Source organism: Sprattus sprattus (assembly GCF_963457725.1).
Source record: "Sprattus sprattus genome assembly, chromosome: 3".
Taxonomy (NCBI): domain Eukaryota; kingdom Metazoa; phylum Chordata; class Actinopteri; order Clupeiformes; family Clupeidae; genus Sprattus; species Sprattus sprattus.
This window is the reverse complement of record NC_137922.1, coordinates 14,158,517-14,174,271: the sequence shown is the minus strand read 5'-3', so window position 1 is coordinate 14,174,271 and position 15,755 is coordinate 14,158,517. Positions and strand designations below refer to the sequence as shown.

At 40.3% G+C, this 15,755-nt stretch overlaps 1 protein-coding gene across 1 annotated transcript; it reads right to left on the bottom strand.

Moving 5' to 3' along the window:
• Positions 1-2,925: 2,925 nt before the first annotated feature.
• On the bottom strand, positions 2,926-15,180 carry nkpd1 (NTPase, KAP family P-loop domain containing 1; the record flags this gene model as incomplete). The annotated part of the gene is made up of 5 exons (XM_080835361.1): positions 2,926-3,198; positions 3,390-5,224; positions 5,939-6,067; positions 14,638-14,917; positions 15,106-15,180. 5 exons carry the CDS (start codon positions 15,178-15,180, stop codon positions 2,926-2,928), a joined length of 2,592 nt encoding a protein of 863 aa, XP_080691487.1.
• Between the last annotated feature and the right edge of the window lie 575 nt (positions 15,181-15,755).

The following is a 15,755-nucleotide window of genomic DNA, read 5'->3' as shown; positions in this document are numbered from 1 at the left end:
AGGACAAACATGAGGTAAAGACAGCATTTAAAAAATTATTGAGTCAGTGAGGCCATACTTTAAACCTTCCTCACAAATGCCTGTCCAGCTTAGACACACAACTACAGTTTTAGATAAACATTTCCGATTGCATGATGACAGGCAGGCACAAGTTGTTACTCTGGGACTTCAAATGTAGGATCACAGCTGGAAACCCTCTTGACTCTTTTTTTTTACGCCTTACGTCGCACTGGCATCCTGACAGGTGGTTTCTCTCCACAGTTTTTACAGACTCCATAATGGCACAGCACAGAACATCCTTCTCATGGATATCAGCAGCTTTGTCGTTTCCTCCTTTGAACATGGAGGTTTGTTGAAAGTTGTTTTTTTGCCATTGATCAAGGTGAGGAACTGTGAGGATTTGCATGCAGTCGATTACTAAAGACTTTTGCTTTTTCACCATGCCATGATACTATGGAAATACAACCGCTCCCAAATTCTGAAGTTTATTTGTTTCAATTCAGTCATGTTATCTGGTCAAATAACAGACATAAACTAATATTTTTTAGTTGAACTTCAATGTCCTAAAAAAGGAAATACCCAGTTTTATACAGAGTTTTAAGATTTATCAGAGACCCCTCAATCTATACAAGTTTTTATGAAGCTTTCAAAACGCTCAGAACATCCTCTGCTGAATCTGAGAGAGCACAGGACATGCTGCATGTCAATACAGTTCAAATCGGTCTACGTATAGTTCATGTACTGTAGGTGTCCTTGAATGAAGTCAGGGATTCTGAATATACTTTTATAAAAAAAAAGATATGCGTTTATACTGGAAGGGCCTGTACCATTCATTTGTGAGCGAGTCATCCATGGGCACTCTGAAAATTGAGACCCTCAAAACTGTGATTTATTTTTCAGGCTAGTCAAGGGAAACAACAACAAAGATTTACTAACCAATCAGAATCAACTATTCAACAATGCTCAAAGTGTAACAGGATGTGCCAATTGAATGAGCATCTGCGAGGTTGTGTCCCTGATGTCGTAGTGATAATGCAGTATTCCATAAAACCTTCAGTTGTAGAGTGTGTTTTTTTCTTTCAAAGATAAAACAGTGACTTGGCACCACAGGTCTGCATGGTACGGATTCTTAGTTGTGAGTCTGAGTAGAAAAACAATTCCATGATGTGTTGTCTGTACTTTGTAAGACTAGAAGCATCTGTTGTAATGCTTTTTTGTCCTGTTCTCACAGTTGATTTATGGTTACACTGCAGGATTCTGTAGCATCTTGTCCCACTGAGGCTGAGGAGTTTTTCTTTGGGGTTCAGGTAAATAATGATCTTTCTCAGAAATGTTTTTCTTCAGCCAACTCCTCTGCAGAATCCCTCTAGGTTATTTGAAGTCAGACAAACTGGGAAGCACGACTATGAAAAAAAAACAGCCTGGTGAGGCAGCATTTTATCTTTGGCACCCTGATCGTGCATCCAGAGGATAAAAAAACCATTAGTATTCATTCTGTATTTATTTGTAACAACAATGCCAGAAGGGCAGTAGAACACGGTGCATAGATGTAAAAAAAAAAATCATCACAGTTCCTCAGTCAGGGAGGGGGAAATGATATATTGTTCCTGAAGCACGTATAACTAGATCATTGCAGAATGAGTGGTTTGTGTGCGAGTGGACTTTAATGAGCATTACACTGACATGCAGTGAGGTGACGTTTTAATAGGGGTATAGTTACTGTGGAGGATGTTTATTGAATAATGTCTGAGAAAAGCGTGTAACGTGGCGAAAGAATGATTTAAAATGAAGTGACATGCGTTGAATGAATAAATGCTGACGTGAGTTACAGTAAATGTTCACAACATGCTGGAAAGTGACATTTGAACTTGAACAAATCGGCTATGTGAGAGTCTAGTAATGATGTGGGAATCAGGGGTGTTTTGAAGAAATAAAAGAAGAAGAAACTGAAGACTCATTTGCTGACCTTATTGTTAATCTTTTTTTATTGATGAATAAAATATTGCTTATGGAGGTGCTATTGTGAAATCAAAAAGTAGTCAAAAAGTAATTTTATTTCATATCACCTCTTTTATATCAGATTTTCTCCTTCTATTCACACTTCTTGTGGTTATCGGTACTGTACAACATGTATTCTACTATAAAACTGTTTGAAACTCACCCTAAATGATAAATATTAATGTAAGAACCTAACCCATGGTGTTATATGAATTGGTCAAAGTCAGGTATTTGTCATTATTTTACCATTACAAGGTCAAGTCAGGGCCAGAGTCGGGAAACGAACCCGGGCTGCTGGATTGATGGTTCAGTGAGGAACTTAATGAGCTGAACAGGACCCACGTGCAACATCTGCGCAATAAACGATGTCTTTATTTCTCTTACAACAAAAGGATGAATCAAAAACACAGGAGATAATGGCGAAAACCAAAAGGGTAAAAAGGCAGAGCTCAGCAGACATCAAAAACTAAGAATAAACTATGCTTGAAAGAGATGGTAGACTAGAGGTACAATAATTCAAGGAACTACTCACATTACTAGTTTTTGAAAACCAAAAACTCAGCAATGAGCACTAAAAACAACAAGGTATAAATAATGTGAATTGGTCATGTGACCAATGCAGGTGACACTGAGAACTGAGGGAAAGCAAAAGCATGAAGTGAACAAAGAAGCACCTGCGCACACATGCAGAAGTCGTTTTGGCGGCCTCTAGAGGCCAGGCGGTCCCAAATCATGACAAAAGTCTGCTCAAAAAGCATCAATGTTTTTTTATTAGTTTATTAGTGTTTTTTTTTTGTTTGCTTTATTCCTCTGCACCTGGTATAATCATCAATGCCTGTCTTATATGGAGTGGGAAGACTGAATTTATAGACTTCATTCTCAAGCATAATTGCCAGTTGACCTCATCCCACATCATGTCAGACCCATTTAAACATTGCTTGTTTTACATGCTACAGCATGGAGTGGACTGGATGGACAGATAGTCATGCTAGGCTGTGTCACAGCTGGCCTCCTTTCATCATGACCTCCAGCGCTGGAGTCACCACTGAGGAAGGTGATGTTGAAGGTGGTCCACTCCCCAAGGGTCATCTGGAGCACCTCTTTTAGGTCCACACTGTCATTAAACAGAAGCGCCCTCCCATTCAGGTGGTTTGACTTCACGGCTTCTGCATACTTATCAGGGAGACCTACCCGGGACATCTTGGAGAAAGTATTTCACTTTACTCATTTGTATTTTATTTTATTTATTTTTTTACAAAAAACACATTTGCTTTTGTTCTTTGTTGGTGTGTATTCTTAACATATTTCAATGACACATTTGCACTGCTGAAGAATATGAATATATAAATATATGAACAGTTCTGCTAACTTGTCTGCAAAATGATCCTTACCTCTTTGCAGATGTCCTCTGGACTCATGTTGATCACCTGTCGTTTGGGTAGAGCATTAAAAGTGTTCTTCCATGTTGGGTCCTTCAGTCTGGTGCTCCCTCTGAGCCTGGCCAGTTCCCTCTTGATGGAATGATCCAGATTGACGGTGCTCTGCTCAAACCTCTCAGCCTCACTCACTGTAAATATGAAATCCACCTTCAGGAACTTCTCAAAAAGCTCTGGGTCACCATCTCTTTCTAGAAGATTCTCCACCTCTTCTTTCATGAGGTGTAGCTCCAGCCTATGCTGGCGGAAGACCTGCCAGAGTGTCACGGAGCTGTCCAAGTGGACAGAATCCATGCCAGCCCCCTGGTCGATTTCAATTCTCTGCTGAGCATCTTCAATGCACTGTAGAATCCAGCTCAGGCGACAGGGCCAGTGGTCAGCCAAGACCACCCAGGCTGCAACCCTCTTTGCAGGGGGAAGCTGGAAGTGAGCAAGCTCCTCCATGATGACAACAGTTACCCGGATGGAGTTGATGACCCTCCTCATGGACATGGTATCACCAGAGATATATTCATGCAGGGGGCTTGTACTGGGTTGGAATACACTCTTAAAAGCATCCTGAATCACCCACTCCATCTCCTCCTCCTTCAGCCCTTGAGCTTGGTGGAGTTGAGCAGTTAATGGTACAGAAGTTTCCTCTAGGAGTCCTTTGCCATTAAATAAGGAATCATCTTCAAGAGACATAGAACTCTTTGGGCTCTCTAAATGCATGGGCTTCTCCTCATCTTTCTGAAGAGAACCCTCAGGGATCTCTGATTGCCCGTGGACAATGTTGCTGAACACCTCACGCTTTGATTTGTCACAGAGCGGAGGCACTGTAAAAGGAAGAGTGATGATGCGATCCAGGAAGCTGAAAGCTTGGTCCTTTTGGCCGTAACAACAGTCAGCATTGTTCACCTGTTCGGCAAGAACTTCAGGATCCACAGCCAGCAGAGAGATAAAGGGGCTCTCCTCATCAGACAGTAGGATGTTAACGGCGTCCAGGACGCCCACAATTTTCTGTGGAGTGCAGCGATCAAGGTTGGTGATTTCCAGAACAACTCGAATCTTCCTCCTCTCGAAGATCTCCATAAAGTGGATGAAACTAGACAGCAGCCTCATCTCCTTCCGCACTTCGTTCATGAAGCCTAGCTGCTCACTAATTTTCTGGTTGTCCATGCTCCTTCGGATGTTGAGGTCTTGATTAAAAACAAGGTTTTTCCCCAACATGAAGGTCAATCGAACCGCCCCGGCCGCTGGGACCCCAAGAGTTGCGATGGCAAACCCCTCTAACACACCAAATCCAGAACTCTCTTTGCCTTCTGTACTCTCACCTTCCTCCAGCTCAGACTTGGGAAAGCCAAACATAATAAGGAGAGCCAAGATGACCACTGCTCCAGTGACAACTAGGGCCAGAAGAAGCCACAGCGGGAAGCAGCAGAACTTCTTGGACCTCCAGTTTGCTGTGCTATCCTCAATTGCCCTCTTATGTTCGACCACCTCCTCATCGTGCTGCGCCATACGATAGAGGCCGAGTTGGAGTTTGCCAAATTTCTCCTGAAGCACCACACACAGGCGCATCACCAAACCTGCCCACAGCAGATCACTGCCAGCAAAGTGCCAAGCGCTGAACCTCACAAACACAAAGCGGACATTCTTCTGATCTTGGTTGTTCTCCGTCCACACAGGTCGATAGAAGAGGAGCCGGAAGATGAGAGCCAGGGTGCTGCAGAGAGAAGGCTGGACAGGGCGAGGCTTTGATCTGCTCTGTGACTTCTTCTCTCTTCTCTCAGCCTCTCGCTCCATTTCAACTGAGAGTGAAAGAACGTGGGGAGAGTAAGAGAAAAAGACAGGGGAGGGATGGAAGGTTTTTTTTCCCAGTGATTTGTACCATGTAAGGTGAGTCCTGGATTCTTTGATCCTCTGATCAATTACAGAGAAATCTCAGGATTCAGTTTGCTCTGATGAGGTTTTATGACACAACATGTTCGAAATGGATGACATATCATAATGGTTCAAAGTCCACTTTTAGTCTATAACATAACATGTTCTGAAACATTAATATTAAGGGTGTTTGATTGTCACTTAAATACTTACGTAGAACCTTAAAATGTCTGTTATTACTTTGAGTTCAATTCCTGTTTCTTGCTCAGACCTAAACATAGTTCTTGAGTATTAAGTATTTAAGTATTTGCATCTGGTAGAGTCACTTACTGAGTCAGGAATTCCTCATAATAGGCATCTAAATGATATGTTAATGTAAGCCACCATGGAATTGATGTGTACCTCACACATCTTAGATCGTTTTACATTACTGTTGCAGCTTGCAACAAGTACCAATAGTAGTTCTTTTATGGCAAACTAATGGTACGCTGTAGGCTATAATAGTTCCCCCAAAGAGCCACCATAATTCTCGGCTGGACTAAACTGTTAGTTTATTCACTAAAAGCAGACATTCAAAGTAACAAAAGCTCCTTCAATAGTTGAATGTGGCCACCTTCTACACCCCTGCCCAAGATACATACTCTCTATGTTTCTAAGAACCATGTTGATGCGACTGTTGCATGATGAGTACAGGCCCACCGTCAGGGGTGAGGCAACCTTAGTGAGCGTCTTGGACAACGCTTTGGCATAAATCCTGTCCGATGGCAGGTCTGTTTAAGGCAGAGGAACATAGAAAACAATTACTACCATGCACACAAAAATAACAATATTCTTTGAATTCTTTTTGGTAACACTTTATAATAACTACACACAATTCATCATTTATTAAGCATTTATTAACTATTAGGAAATGGTTTGTTCACCATTAGTTATTTATTATTCATACATAACGTATCATTAGTAAAGCATTTCTTCACACATTTATAAATGGTTTGTTCATAGTCAATGAGCCCTCTAAAAAACTATCAAATAATGGTTTGTTCATAATTAGTTATTTATTGTTCATACATAACGTATCATTAGTGAAGCATTTCTTCACACAGTTATAAATGGTTTGTTCATAGTAAATAAGCCTTTTAAAAAACTATTAGATAATGGTTTGTTCTCCATTAGTTATTTATTGTTCATACATAATGTATCATTAGTAAAGCATTTGTACACACAATCATTAATGGCTTGTTCATAGTAAGTAATGCTGTCCAAAATTACGCTAAGTAATTTAACCATTATTATCTAGGTACTTAGGAATGTATAAGGCCGGTTAAATCCTGGAAGTTGATGATTAACAGACTATCTAGACCTACATTTGTTCATGCCTTAAATAAAATGTTATGATTTAGAAATAGGCCTCAACTAATAGCTGGGGAGTTAATACATATGTTACAAATACTTACCAATTAGGTTATCCATGATTAATTCAGGAGTTACTGCTGGTTAGTAAAGTATATTATGTGAGCCCATCTAAAGTGAGCACTTTCTATGCTTTACAAAGCATTTAAAAATAAGTTGCAAACATCACCTGGACACAAACATGTTTCTATTTGGACATGCCTCCAGAAATATGCCTACGGATAGTAAGTGTTACTGCATCTTTAACAAGCACTTAACAACACTTCAATTCATGATTAAATCATAAGTTACTACTGATGCGTTGACTACATGGTGTGAGCCCATCTAAAGTGAGGACTTGCTATGCTTTACAAGGCATTTATTAATGAGTGGCAAAAGCTAGCAGATACCAAAGAGACACTAGTAAAAGTAGTATTATTTTAAGAAAAGGGAAAGAAATGCCAAAGTGATGAAAACGTACAAATATTTATTTAAAACTAAATATGCACACAAGTTGAAAATCATCACTTAAAATAATGAAACTGTTGAGTTCAAGTAATGCTTATATTTAGACATAAAAGCTTTACGCAGACATCAATAAAACTTTTGGAAAGAAATTATGAGATTCGGACTGGAAAGGCTTTTCGTATATCCTTGAACAACCGTCCAATTGGCCGATCATCAGGGTGACCGGAGCCAAAAAGTCAATAATTTTATCCGGATCATGGCACCACCAACTTTACTAGTGTTAGTTAATATGTGGAGATGTTAGCTGTATGCCTGGCTACTCTAAACGAAGTTTAGTTGAACTGTTATTAATGTTAGTGAGTATGTTAGACCTGTGTAATACGTATAAGCTTTCTTGTATTATTATTTGTAACATAAGTGAGTTTTCTATTCCTGCCGTAAGATTGCACGTTAATGGCATTATAGTTGTAATTGTAGGTTAATAAAACCGATTTAAATGACCAGTAGATGGCAGTATAATGACATAGTTATCACCACTATTTGCTGTGTGTCATATTAAGCCTTTATGTTAACGTTATTTATGCACACTAATGTATAATTTGTACTTTATTTCCTTTTGATAGACCACAAACACAAATGCAAAGATCATTGTGTTCACTGAATATGCCTGAGTCCTGTGTATTGCTGTGCTGCCTACAATAGCTGCATAAACCCCCTAAAGACTGCATTCCGACTCCAGAGGTGTTCTTACAGACACACCAGGGTGACACCACCATATCTGCATCAGAACCTATACAGTTCCTTACTCACACAGTTTAGTCATTTTTACATTGTATGTTAATGTGTTCAGTGTAAGGAGCTCCACTTTGCTGGAACAAGGCATCAGAACTTCAGTGCGTGGCCATTTCTTGCCCAGCAAACAGACTCACACAGAACGCAACGCAGGACTTGTTACAATGGTGCCATGATCCGGATAAAATTATTGACTTTTTGGCTCCGGTCACCCTGATGATCGGCCAATTGGACGGTTGTTCAAGGATATACGAAAAGCCTTTCCAGTCCGAATCTCATAATTTCTTTCCAAAAGTTTTATTGATGTCTGCGTAAAGCTTTTATGTCTAAATATAAGCATTACTTGAACTCAACAGTTTCATTATTTTAAGTGATGATTTTCAACTTGTGTGCATATTTAGTTTTAAATAAATATTTGTACGTTTTCATCACTTTGGCATTTCTTTCCCTTTTCTTAAAATAATACTACTTTTACTAGTGTCTCTTTGGTATCTGCTAGCTTTTGCCACTCATTAATAAATGCCTTGTAAAGCATAGCAAGTCCTCACTTTAGATGGGCTCACACCATGTAGTCAACTAATCAGTAGTAACGCATGAGTTAATCATGAATTGAAGTGTTGTTAAGTGCTTGTTAAAGATGCAGTAACACTAACTATCCGTAGGCATATTTCTGAAGGCATGTCCAAATTGAATAATACATGTTTGTGTCCAGGTTCTGTTTGCAACCATTTATAAATGCTTTGCAAAGCATAGCAAGTCCTCACTTTAGATGGGCTCACACCATGTAGTCAACGCATCAGTAGTAACTTATGATTTAATCATGAATTGAAGTGTTGTTAACTGCTTGTTAAAGATGCAGTAGCACTAACTATCCGTAGGCATATTTCTGGAGGCATGTCCAAATAGAATAATACATGTTTGTGTCCAGGTGATGTTTGCAACTTATTTTTAAATGCTTTGTAAAGCATAGAAAGTGCTCACTTTAGATGGGCTCACATAATATACTTTACTAACCAGCAGTAACTCTTGAATTAATCATGGATAACCTAATTGGTAAGTATTTGTAACATATGTATTAACGCCCCAGCTATTAGTTGAGGCCTATTTCTAAATCATAACATTTTATTTAAGGCATGAACAGATGTAGGTGTAGATAGTCTGTTAATCATCAACTTCCAGGTTTTAACCGGCCTTATACATTCCTAAGTACCTAGATAATAATTGTAAAATTACTAAGCGTAATGTTACTATGAACAAGCCATTAATGAGTGTGTGTACAAATGCTTTACTAATGATACATTATGTATGAACAATAAATAACTAATGGTGAACAAACCATTATTTAATATTTTTTTAGAAGGCTTATTTACTATGAACAAACCATTTATAACTGTGTGAAGAAATGCTTTACTAATGATACGTTATGTATGAACAATAAATAACTAATTATGAACAAACCATTATTTAATAGTTTTTTAGAAGGCTCATTGACTATGAACAAACCATTTATAACTGTGTGAAGAAATGCTTTACTAATGATACATTATGTATGAACAATAAATAACTAATGGTGAACAAACCATTACCTAATAGTTAACAAATGCTTAATAAATGATGAATTGTGTGTAGTTATTATAAAGTGTTACCTTCTTTTTCTCTGAGAATGATTCAGAATGGCAAGAAATCTTTCCTGCTCAGCTCAAGGATGGGTTCCTGATCTAATGACTGCTGCAACACATTGGACATTTGCTCATTTGAATGTGAAGGTGTCGAGATAATTGGCTCCAGCCTCACAGCAGACTGAGAGGCCACACAGAGGGCCATCCATGCAAGAATGGGCATTTTACTTCTGTTTTTTCTCTTAACAACTCATCATAGCTGCAATTATCGTTGTTTTGAGTTTTTCCCCCTGAACTGAGTTCTCCATTTTGTCCTCTCTTGCCCTCTCTGTCTGTTTTTAGTGAAAGTGCTGTTACCTTTTGTTGTCATGTTGAATAGGAAGGTGGTCAGTCTTCACTAAAGGACATTTCTTTTTAAATCTTCAGGCTTCCCTGGGCTTCTGCAAATGTGAAAATCTATGAGTGGCGCTGCTGCACAGAATCCTTGCTGTTTCAGCTTTGTTTTCTTGTAATTAGTTGTGCTTTTAAAAAGCAGGTCTAGAGAAAGCAACCTCTCATATTTACACCATTAGTCAAAGAAAGGACATGGCAGGTATAAGGGCATGGAGCAATATTGCATTTTAGCCAATTAACTGAAACCACTTTCCTTGAAAAAAAGGAACTGCTATACAACCAGTCATTTTACACCAATGCAATGAAGTACTGGTCATCACACCAGGCTTGCAAAATATTGAACATAACAGTGATGACCTACGTAAAGAACAGTGACGTCCATTTGATAGATATCCAGTTGATTTACCTGCCATATTCCACCGAGTCTAATTCTAAAATGACTGCTCATTTTGCGTATCTCATGAAAACTATGAAGACAAAGACTCACCTTCTCGACTCACTTCTCCATTCCTTTTGATTGTGTGACATGTACGCACAGGAATCTGCTCTAAAATCGGTCTTCCGTTTCTGACTGCAACGCCACACCTGTCTCATGCAGTGAAATGGAGGAATGAAAGGCAAAGGCGACTTGGTCATAATGGAAAGGAAGAATGACTCGTGGACTTCAAACTGTAGACAGCCATAAACTGTCACTACATAGATGTCTGCAAATAAACCGGCACAGACTATTGGTTACAAGTTTTTCCTCATTGCGGGCCATAAACAGTAATAGATAAGCTTCTAGTAGAGCTGGAGGCAAAACACTCACACAGCAATTATTCAAACTGAGGTAGAACAATCAACACACCGTGTGCACTCACAATCTCTAGGAAAGTGCTATAATGACAGGTGGTAAATGATGGCAATAATATTGACACGTTTCTCCTGCCAAAACTGTTTTTGACACAGTGTGTCCTTGACAAACACTGCCGTTGTGTTGGTGTTTTGTTCTTTGTGATTCTTCTCTAATGATCTCCTAAGTGGTAGAGTTATGTTGTTTATTGAACTGTGTTTTATTTTTACTAATATACCGCAGCACTACTTGAGTCGGTCATATCTCTTTATGGTCACATATCAAACTGCTCTATAAAACAACTATACAACAAACTACAACTATAAAACAAGTTCCATCTATATAAGCATGTAGGACATGACTGCCACACACTCAGGGGGACAGAAAAGTAGGTTAAACGCATGGCATATGAGGGCGAGAGGACAATTTGCTTAGAAATCTAGCACCTCAGCTGGAAATGGCTTTAAAATTCTTGACATGGATTATTCCATGATACTGGGTTATGACATCTATAAGCCATGACCCCTTTGTATGAGATTTTTCATCACAGGCATGTGAGCCAGGGTTTGGGCGACATACATAACTGTATTTTTCACAGTATTTTTGATGGTTGTCAGGGTTACCACATTGTCGCAGAAGGGAGTTACATGGCAGTCTTCACATACAGTCTTTTTGCTTACATTTCTAGTCATGCCTACTCTGAGGGTTACCCTGTGCCAAAGCAGACACAGGGATGAAATTGTGTTTAAGGCATTAAGCTAAACATTGACATTCTGATGCTTTCCTTTCAATAATTTATATGTAACATTTATTTAAAATGTGAGTAATATAACAAATGTAACCCAAGCCTCTCACTTCAATCAATTAGAAAGTTCTGTAAGTAATCATGGAATGTAATATATAAAGTTCAAAATGATTTGTACTGCTTATAGCTCTCATTTGTCAGGGATATTGTTTTTTCCAAGATGCACTTAGTTGGCACCTGCAGTAAAATGACTGAAATAGGCATGACCTCCGATATTGGGTAAGATATTGTATCATTGCAAGTCCTCATTTACATGAACCCTCCTCTCTTTTATGGTACACACTCACAGACATAATAACAGATGCACTGCTGCAAAAGCTTTTTCAATGAATATTTTCATTTGAAGTCACAAGTGATGTGACAGATCATTACGCTCTTTTAAATTCTGTCCTATATAGTTGGCGGCAAAGGAATGCTCCTTCCTCTGAGAAGGGAAATGTGTGACATTGCTGGCAAGTCATAAACATGCTTTCCTTTTCAACACTACATTCTATGGAGCACAGGAGTGTTCTAACCAATAAAATAATTGCACTTTGGATGCCACAAGAAGTCTAAAGAAGCTCCTTTATTCCCTATTTCTTTCCCTCGTGTCATTCTCTCTCTGTTTCTCTGTTTCTCTCTCTCCAGTCATCTGACCAAAGCTCAGTATCTAAGGTCAAATTTAAAAAGGTTAAAATGGTTGAATGTTCTGAGCAGCAGCCCTCCAGCCCTAAGGGAAGAGAGAGTGAATAGCGGTAAGTGTAGTTATGGAGGTTAATTGAAATAAAGAGTACGATCGCTCAGTTTGCTTTGCCTTCTAATAGCCACCCCTGGAGAGAGAGAGAGAGAGAGAGAGAGAGAAAGAGACGTGATTTAGACAGCAAACCTGTCTTTCTTTCCCCTTAATAATTAATGTTCTTGCACATACATCATAATTCAAAGTATGGTTATTTTGGACCAAGGTCTGAGATGACAGGGAGAATAAAGTTATATAATGGTCTTAATTATGTTCTCTGCATCCAGGTGAAATCAAGTGCAATAATTGGCCGAGAGCCAGTCACCAAGTGTCTCCCTCAGGATTAATTAGACTTTTAAGGGACAATTTATTCTGCATGCTCAGGACTTTCCTCGGCGCTGCAGAAATTTCAATGAGATTATCGCTGTGTGCTTAAGCTCTTCTTTTGATAAAACTGTGTGCAGTTGTGTTGTGCTGCGACTGCCAGGTTTTGACGTGAAGAAAGTTTACAGAAATACAGAATACATTTTTAAAGCAGTGGTAAATTAAAAAGAGGTTGACTTAAAAGGTGACGGTTAAAAAAACAGAAACAGGTACTTCCAGAACGATTTTCTTACACTTAATATGCTTAATCTTTTTTGCCATATATCTTCTTTTGATCCTCTGACAAAAAATATCACAAATCACTTGCTAATCACAAATTCATGCATCAAATCATTTTTACACCAGGCAATCCATCATTCAGGCTAGCTTGATTACTCCCCCCCCCCCCCCTAAGCAATCTTAACTGTTTTACTTGAAAATGGGTTTAAGGAAAATGCAGGTTCTTTTCAGATTGATGCTGCTTTATTGCACACAGGATAATATCTTATGGCTCTCATTTCCATTGCCTACATTAAGGTCCTTTAGCATTTATTAGGATTTTATGAATATGAACTATTGCTGAAATGCACTGAGACATGTTTTATTAGTTTGCTATGAGAATACTGAGGATATATCATAATTCATTATTACAGCCATTCAAGCCTGGAAGCAGATGGGAGATGGTTTTTATATTTCCTCTATACCAAGCTGAAAGAATGTATGTTTTTCTTATACATGTAGAATTAATGTGATGGCTTGTTCTTGAGAAAGATACTGGAAGGGAGAAACAACTGGTCTCAAAGCAACAACTGAAGATAAAATGCATGTCTCACAGCAGATGCTGTTCTGGTATTTTCAAAAAGACAGCTACAACCAGTCAAGACCTGTGCCTCTCTGTGACGGAGCTAATTCTGCGCCGTCACTTTAAATAGCGAGAGAGACGTTGGGGATATTGTCGGGGATAAATGAATGTGCAGTGGTTGGAAGGTGAATGCGTCATGAACGGTAGGACCAAAGTGAACATAATTTGCGGGTGAAACAGCATGGCGCCGTGCTGGGTGAGCCTGTGAGGAGGATCACGTATGGACTACCAAACTGAAAGGACATTAAAATCACGGAGCTCACCTGCAGCATATCCAGCGTGTAACCGAAGCAGAGCACATCTGAAACAACGTTCCTTATTCACGCACTCGCGCCAAACACTGGACTGGTCCATCTAAGACGGGTGATTGTCTCCCGTTCGGAATACTGACATTTTATCTGGCTGCTTAAAGTCTATTGAGTAAAGTTGTGCATATGACGATGACAACTAGGAAGTACTGTATGCATGATACATGTTTAAGAGAGTAATAATGTGTCTGCTAGATGATTGATTAAAATGTAATGGTTAACTCCTGGGAGGAGGAGTTAGGGTTCATATAACCTGAATCCCACTAATGGCAGGCAGTCTAGCTTTGGCCTCTGAGGTGAGAGGATGCCTGTACTCAACTACTAAGCGGTTTATTGCGAGTCAGTAGAATTGCTATTTGTTTTGTTTGTTTAACTGTTTGTCCTGGAAAATCAGTTCTGTTAAGTGTTACATGTGTGTCCAGTCTGTCACCTGCCGGCAGCTAATAAATCTGCACCTTTTGGATTATTTAACCACCATCTCCTGGTTACTGCCTCTGCCGCTCAACACACTATTTCACATTTGGTGGCAGCGGAAAACTACCAGTGGCTAGGGGGCAGTACACCGTGGATTGTGATTTAAGATGTCTTCAAAGAGGGGCAAACCACAGACGAGGGCGGAAAGGAGAACGCCTCCAGTGGTGACAGAGAGGCCGCCATCTACTGGTGAAGACGGATATGACGGCGAAGCAATTACAGAGCTAAGGAGTATGTTCAAGGATTTTATGGGACATCAGAAATGGCAGGATGAGCGTCATGAGCAGGAACGGGCTCGACAGGAACAAAAATGGAAAAACCTGCAACATCAATTTGCACTGTTGCAGGGGGAGGTGACTCGGGACCGGCAGGAGAGAGCCCCGGCAGGGAGAGGGTTGTCTGCATCGGCTCCAGTTTCTGCTGTGGCCAGTCCGTCGGCAGGACGGGCAGGCCAGGATCAGGTGACTGGCCTGAGCATTCCCCAGGACCAGATAACCGGGCAGAGGGCACAGCTTGCAGCAGGGGGTGCGGCAGCAGCACACACAGATCCAGCTCCAGGACAGGCCACAGCCACCCATGGAGTAGCTCCAGTAAGGGGGACTGCAGTAGCAGAGACCAACACAGCACCAATGGGCCTAGGAGGGTCTCAAGGGTTGCCTGCAACTGCCAGTACACCAGGAAGGAGCCTGGGAGGTGGAATAGCTATTCCAGTGACTCAGTGGGGGGCAGGTATGCATATGTCGGGTTCTTTTCAGCATGACAGGGCGAGCCTTGTGGAAGAGGGTTACCCGCAACTTCCTTTTGTTGCCGGCTGGAGGGGTCCAAGAATGCAAAGATATGTAGAAGGGGAAGACATCGAACATTTTTTGATTGGCTTTGAGCGTATAGCCAGTGCAAGTGGTTGCCCTAGAGCAGAGTGGGCAATGCACTTAGTCCCGTTGCTTACGGGGAAGGCTAAAGCCGCTTATATAGCCATGGACTTTGAGGAGACAATGGACTATGAGAAAGTAAAAATAGCAATATTGGATAAATTTGAGATTAATCCAGAAACATATAGGCAGCGCTTTCGTTCATGGGATGTACAGCCAGATGAAACACCCAAAGAACTATATGTCAGGCTCAAGGAGCTTTATGAAAAGTGGGTGTGCCCAAGAGCTCATTCCAAAGAGGAGATTGGTGAGCTGCTTATTCTTGAGCAGTTTTTACAAATGGTGAACCATGAAGTGCGTATGTGGATTAGAAAGCACAACCCCAGAACTGCCAAAGAAGCGGTCAGTCTGGCAGACGCCTTCATGTTAGCCCAGAGAGGCTCAAGACCATTCACGTTGGGCCAAAGCCGTCCATATAATGCACCAACGCCAGGACCAAGCCGTCCATATAATGCACCAACGCCAGCACCAAGCCGTCCATACAGTGCACCAACGCCAGGCAGGCCGGA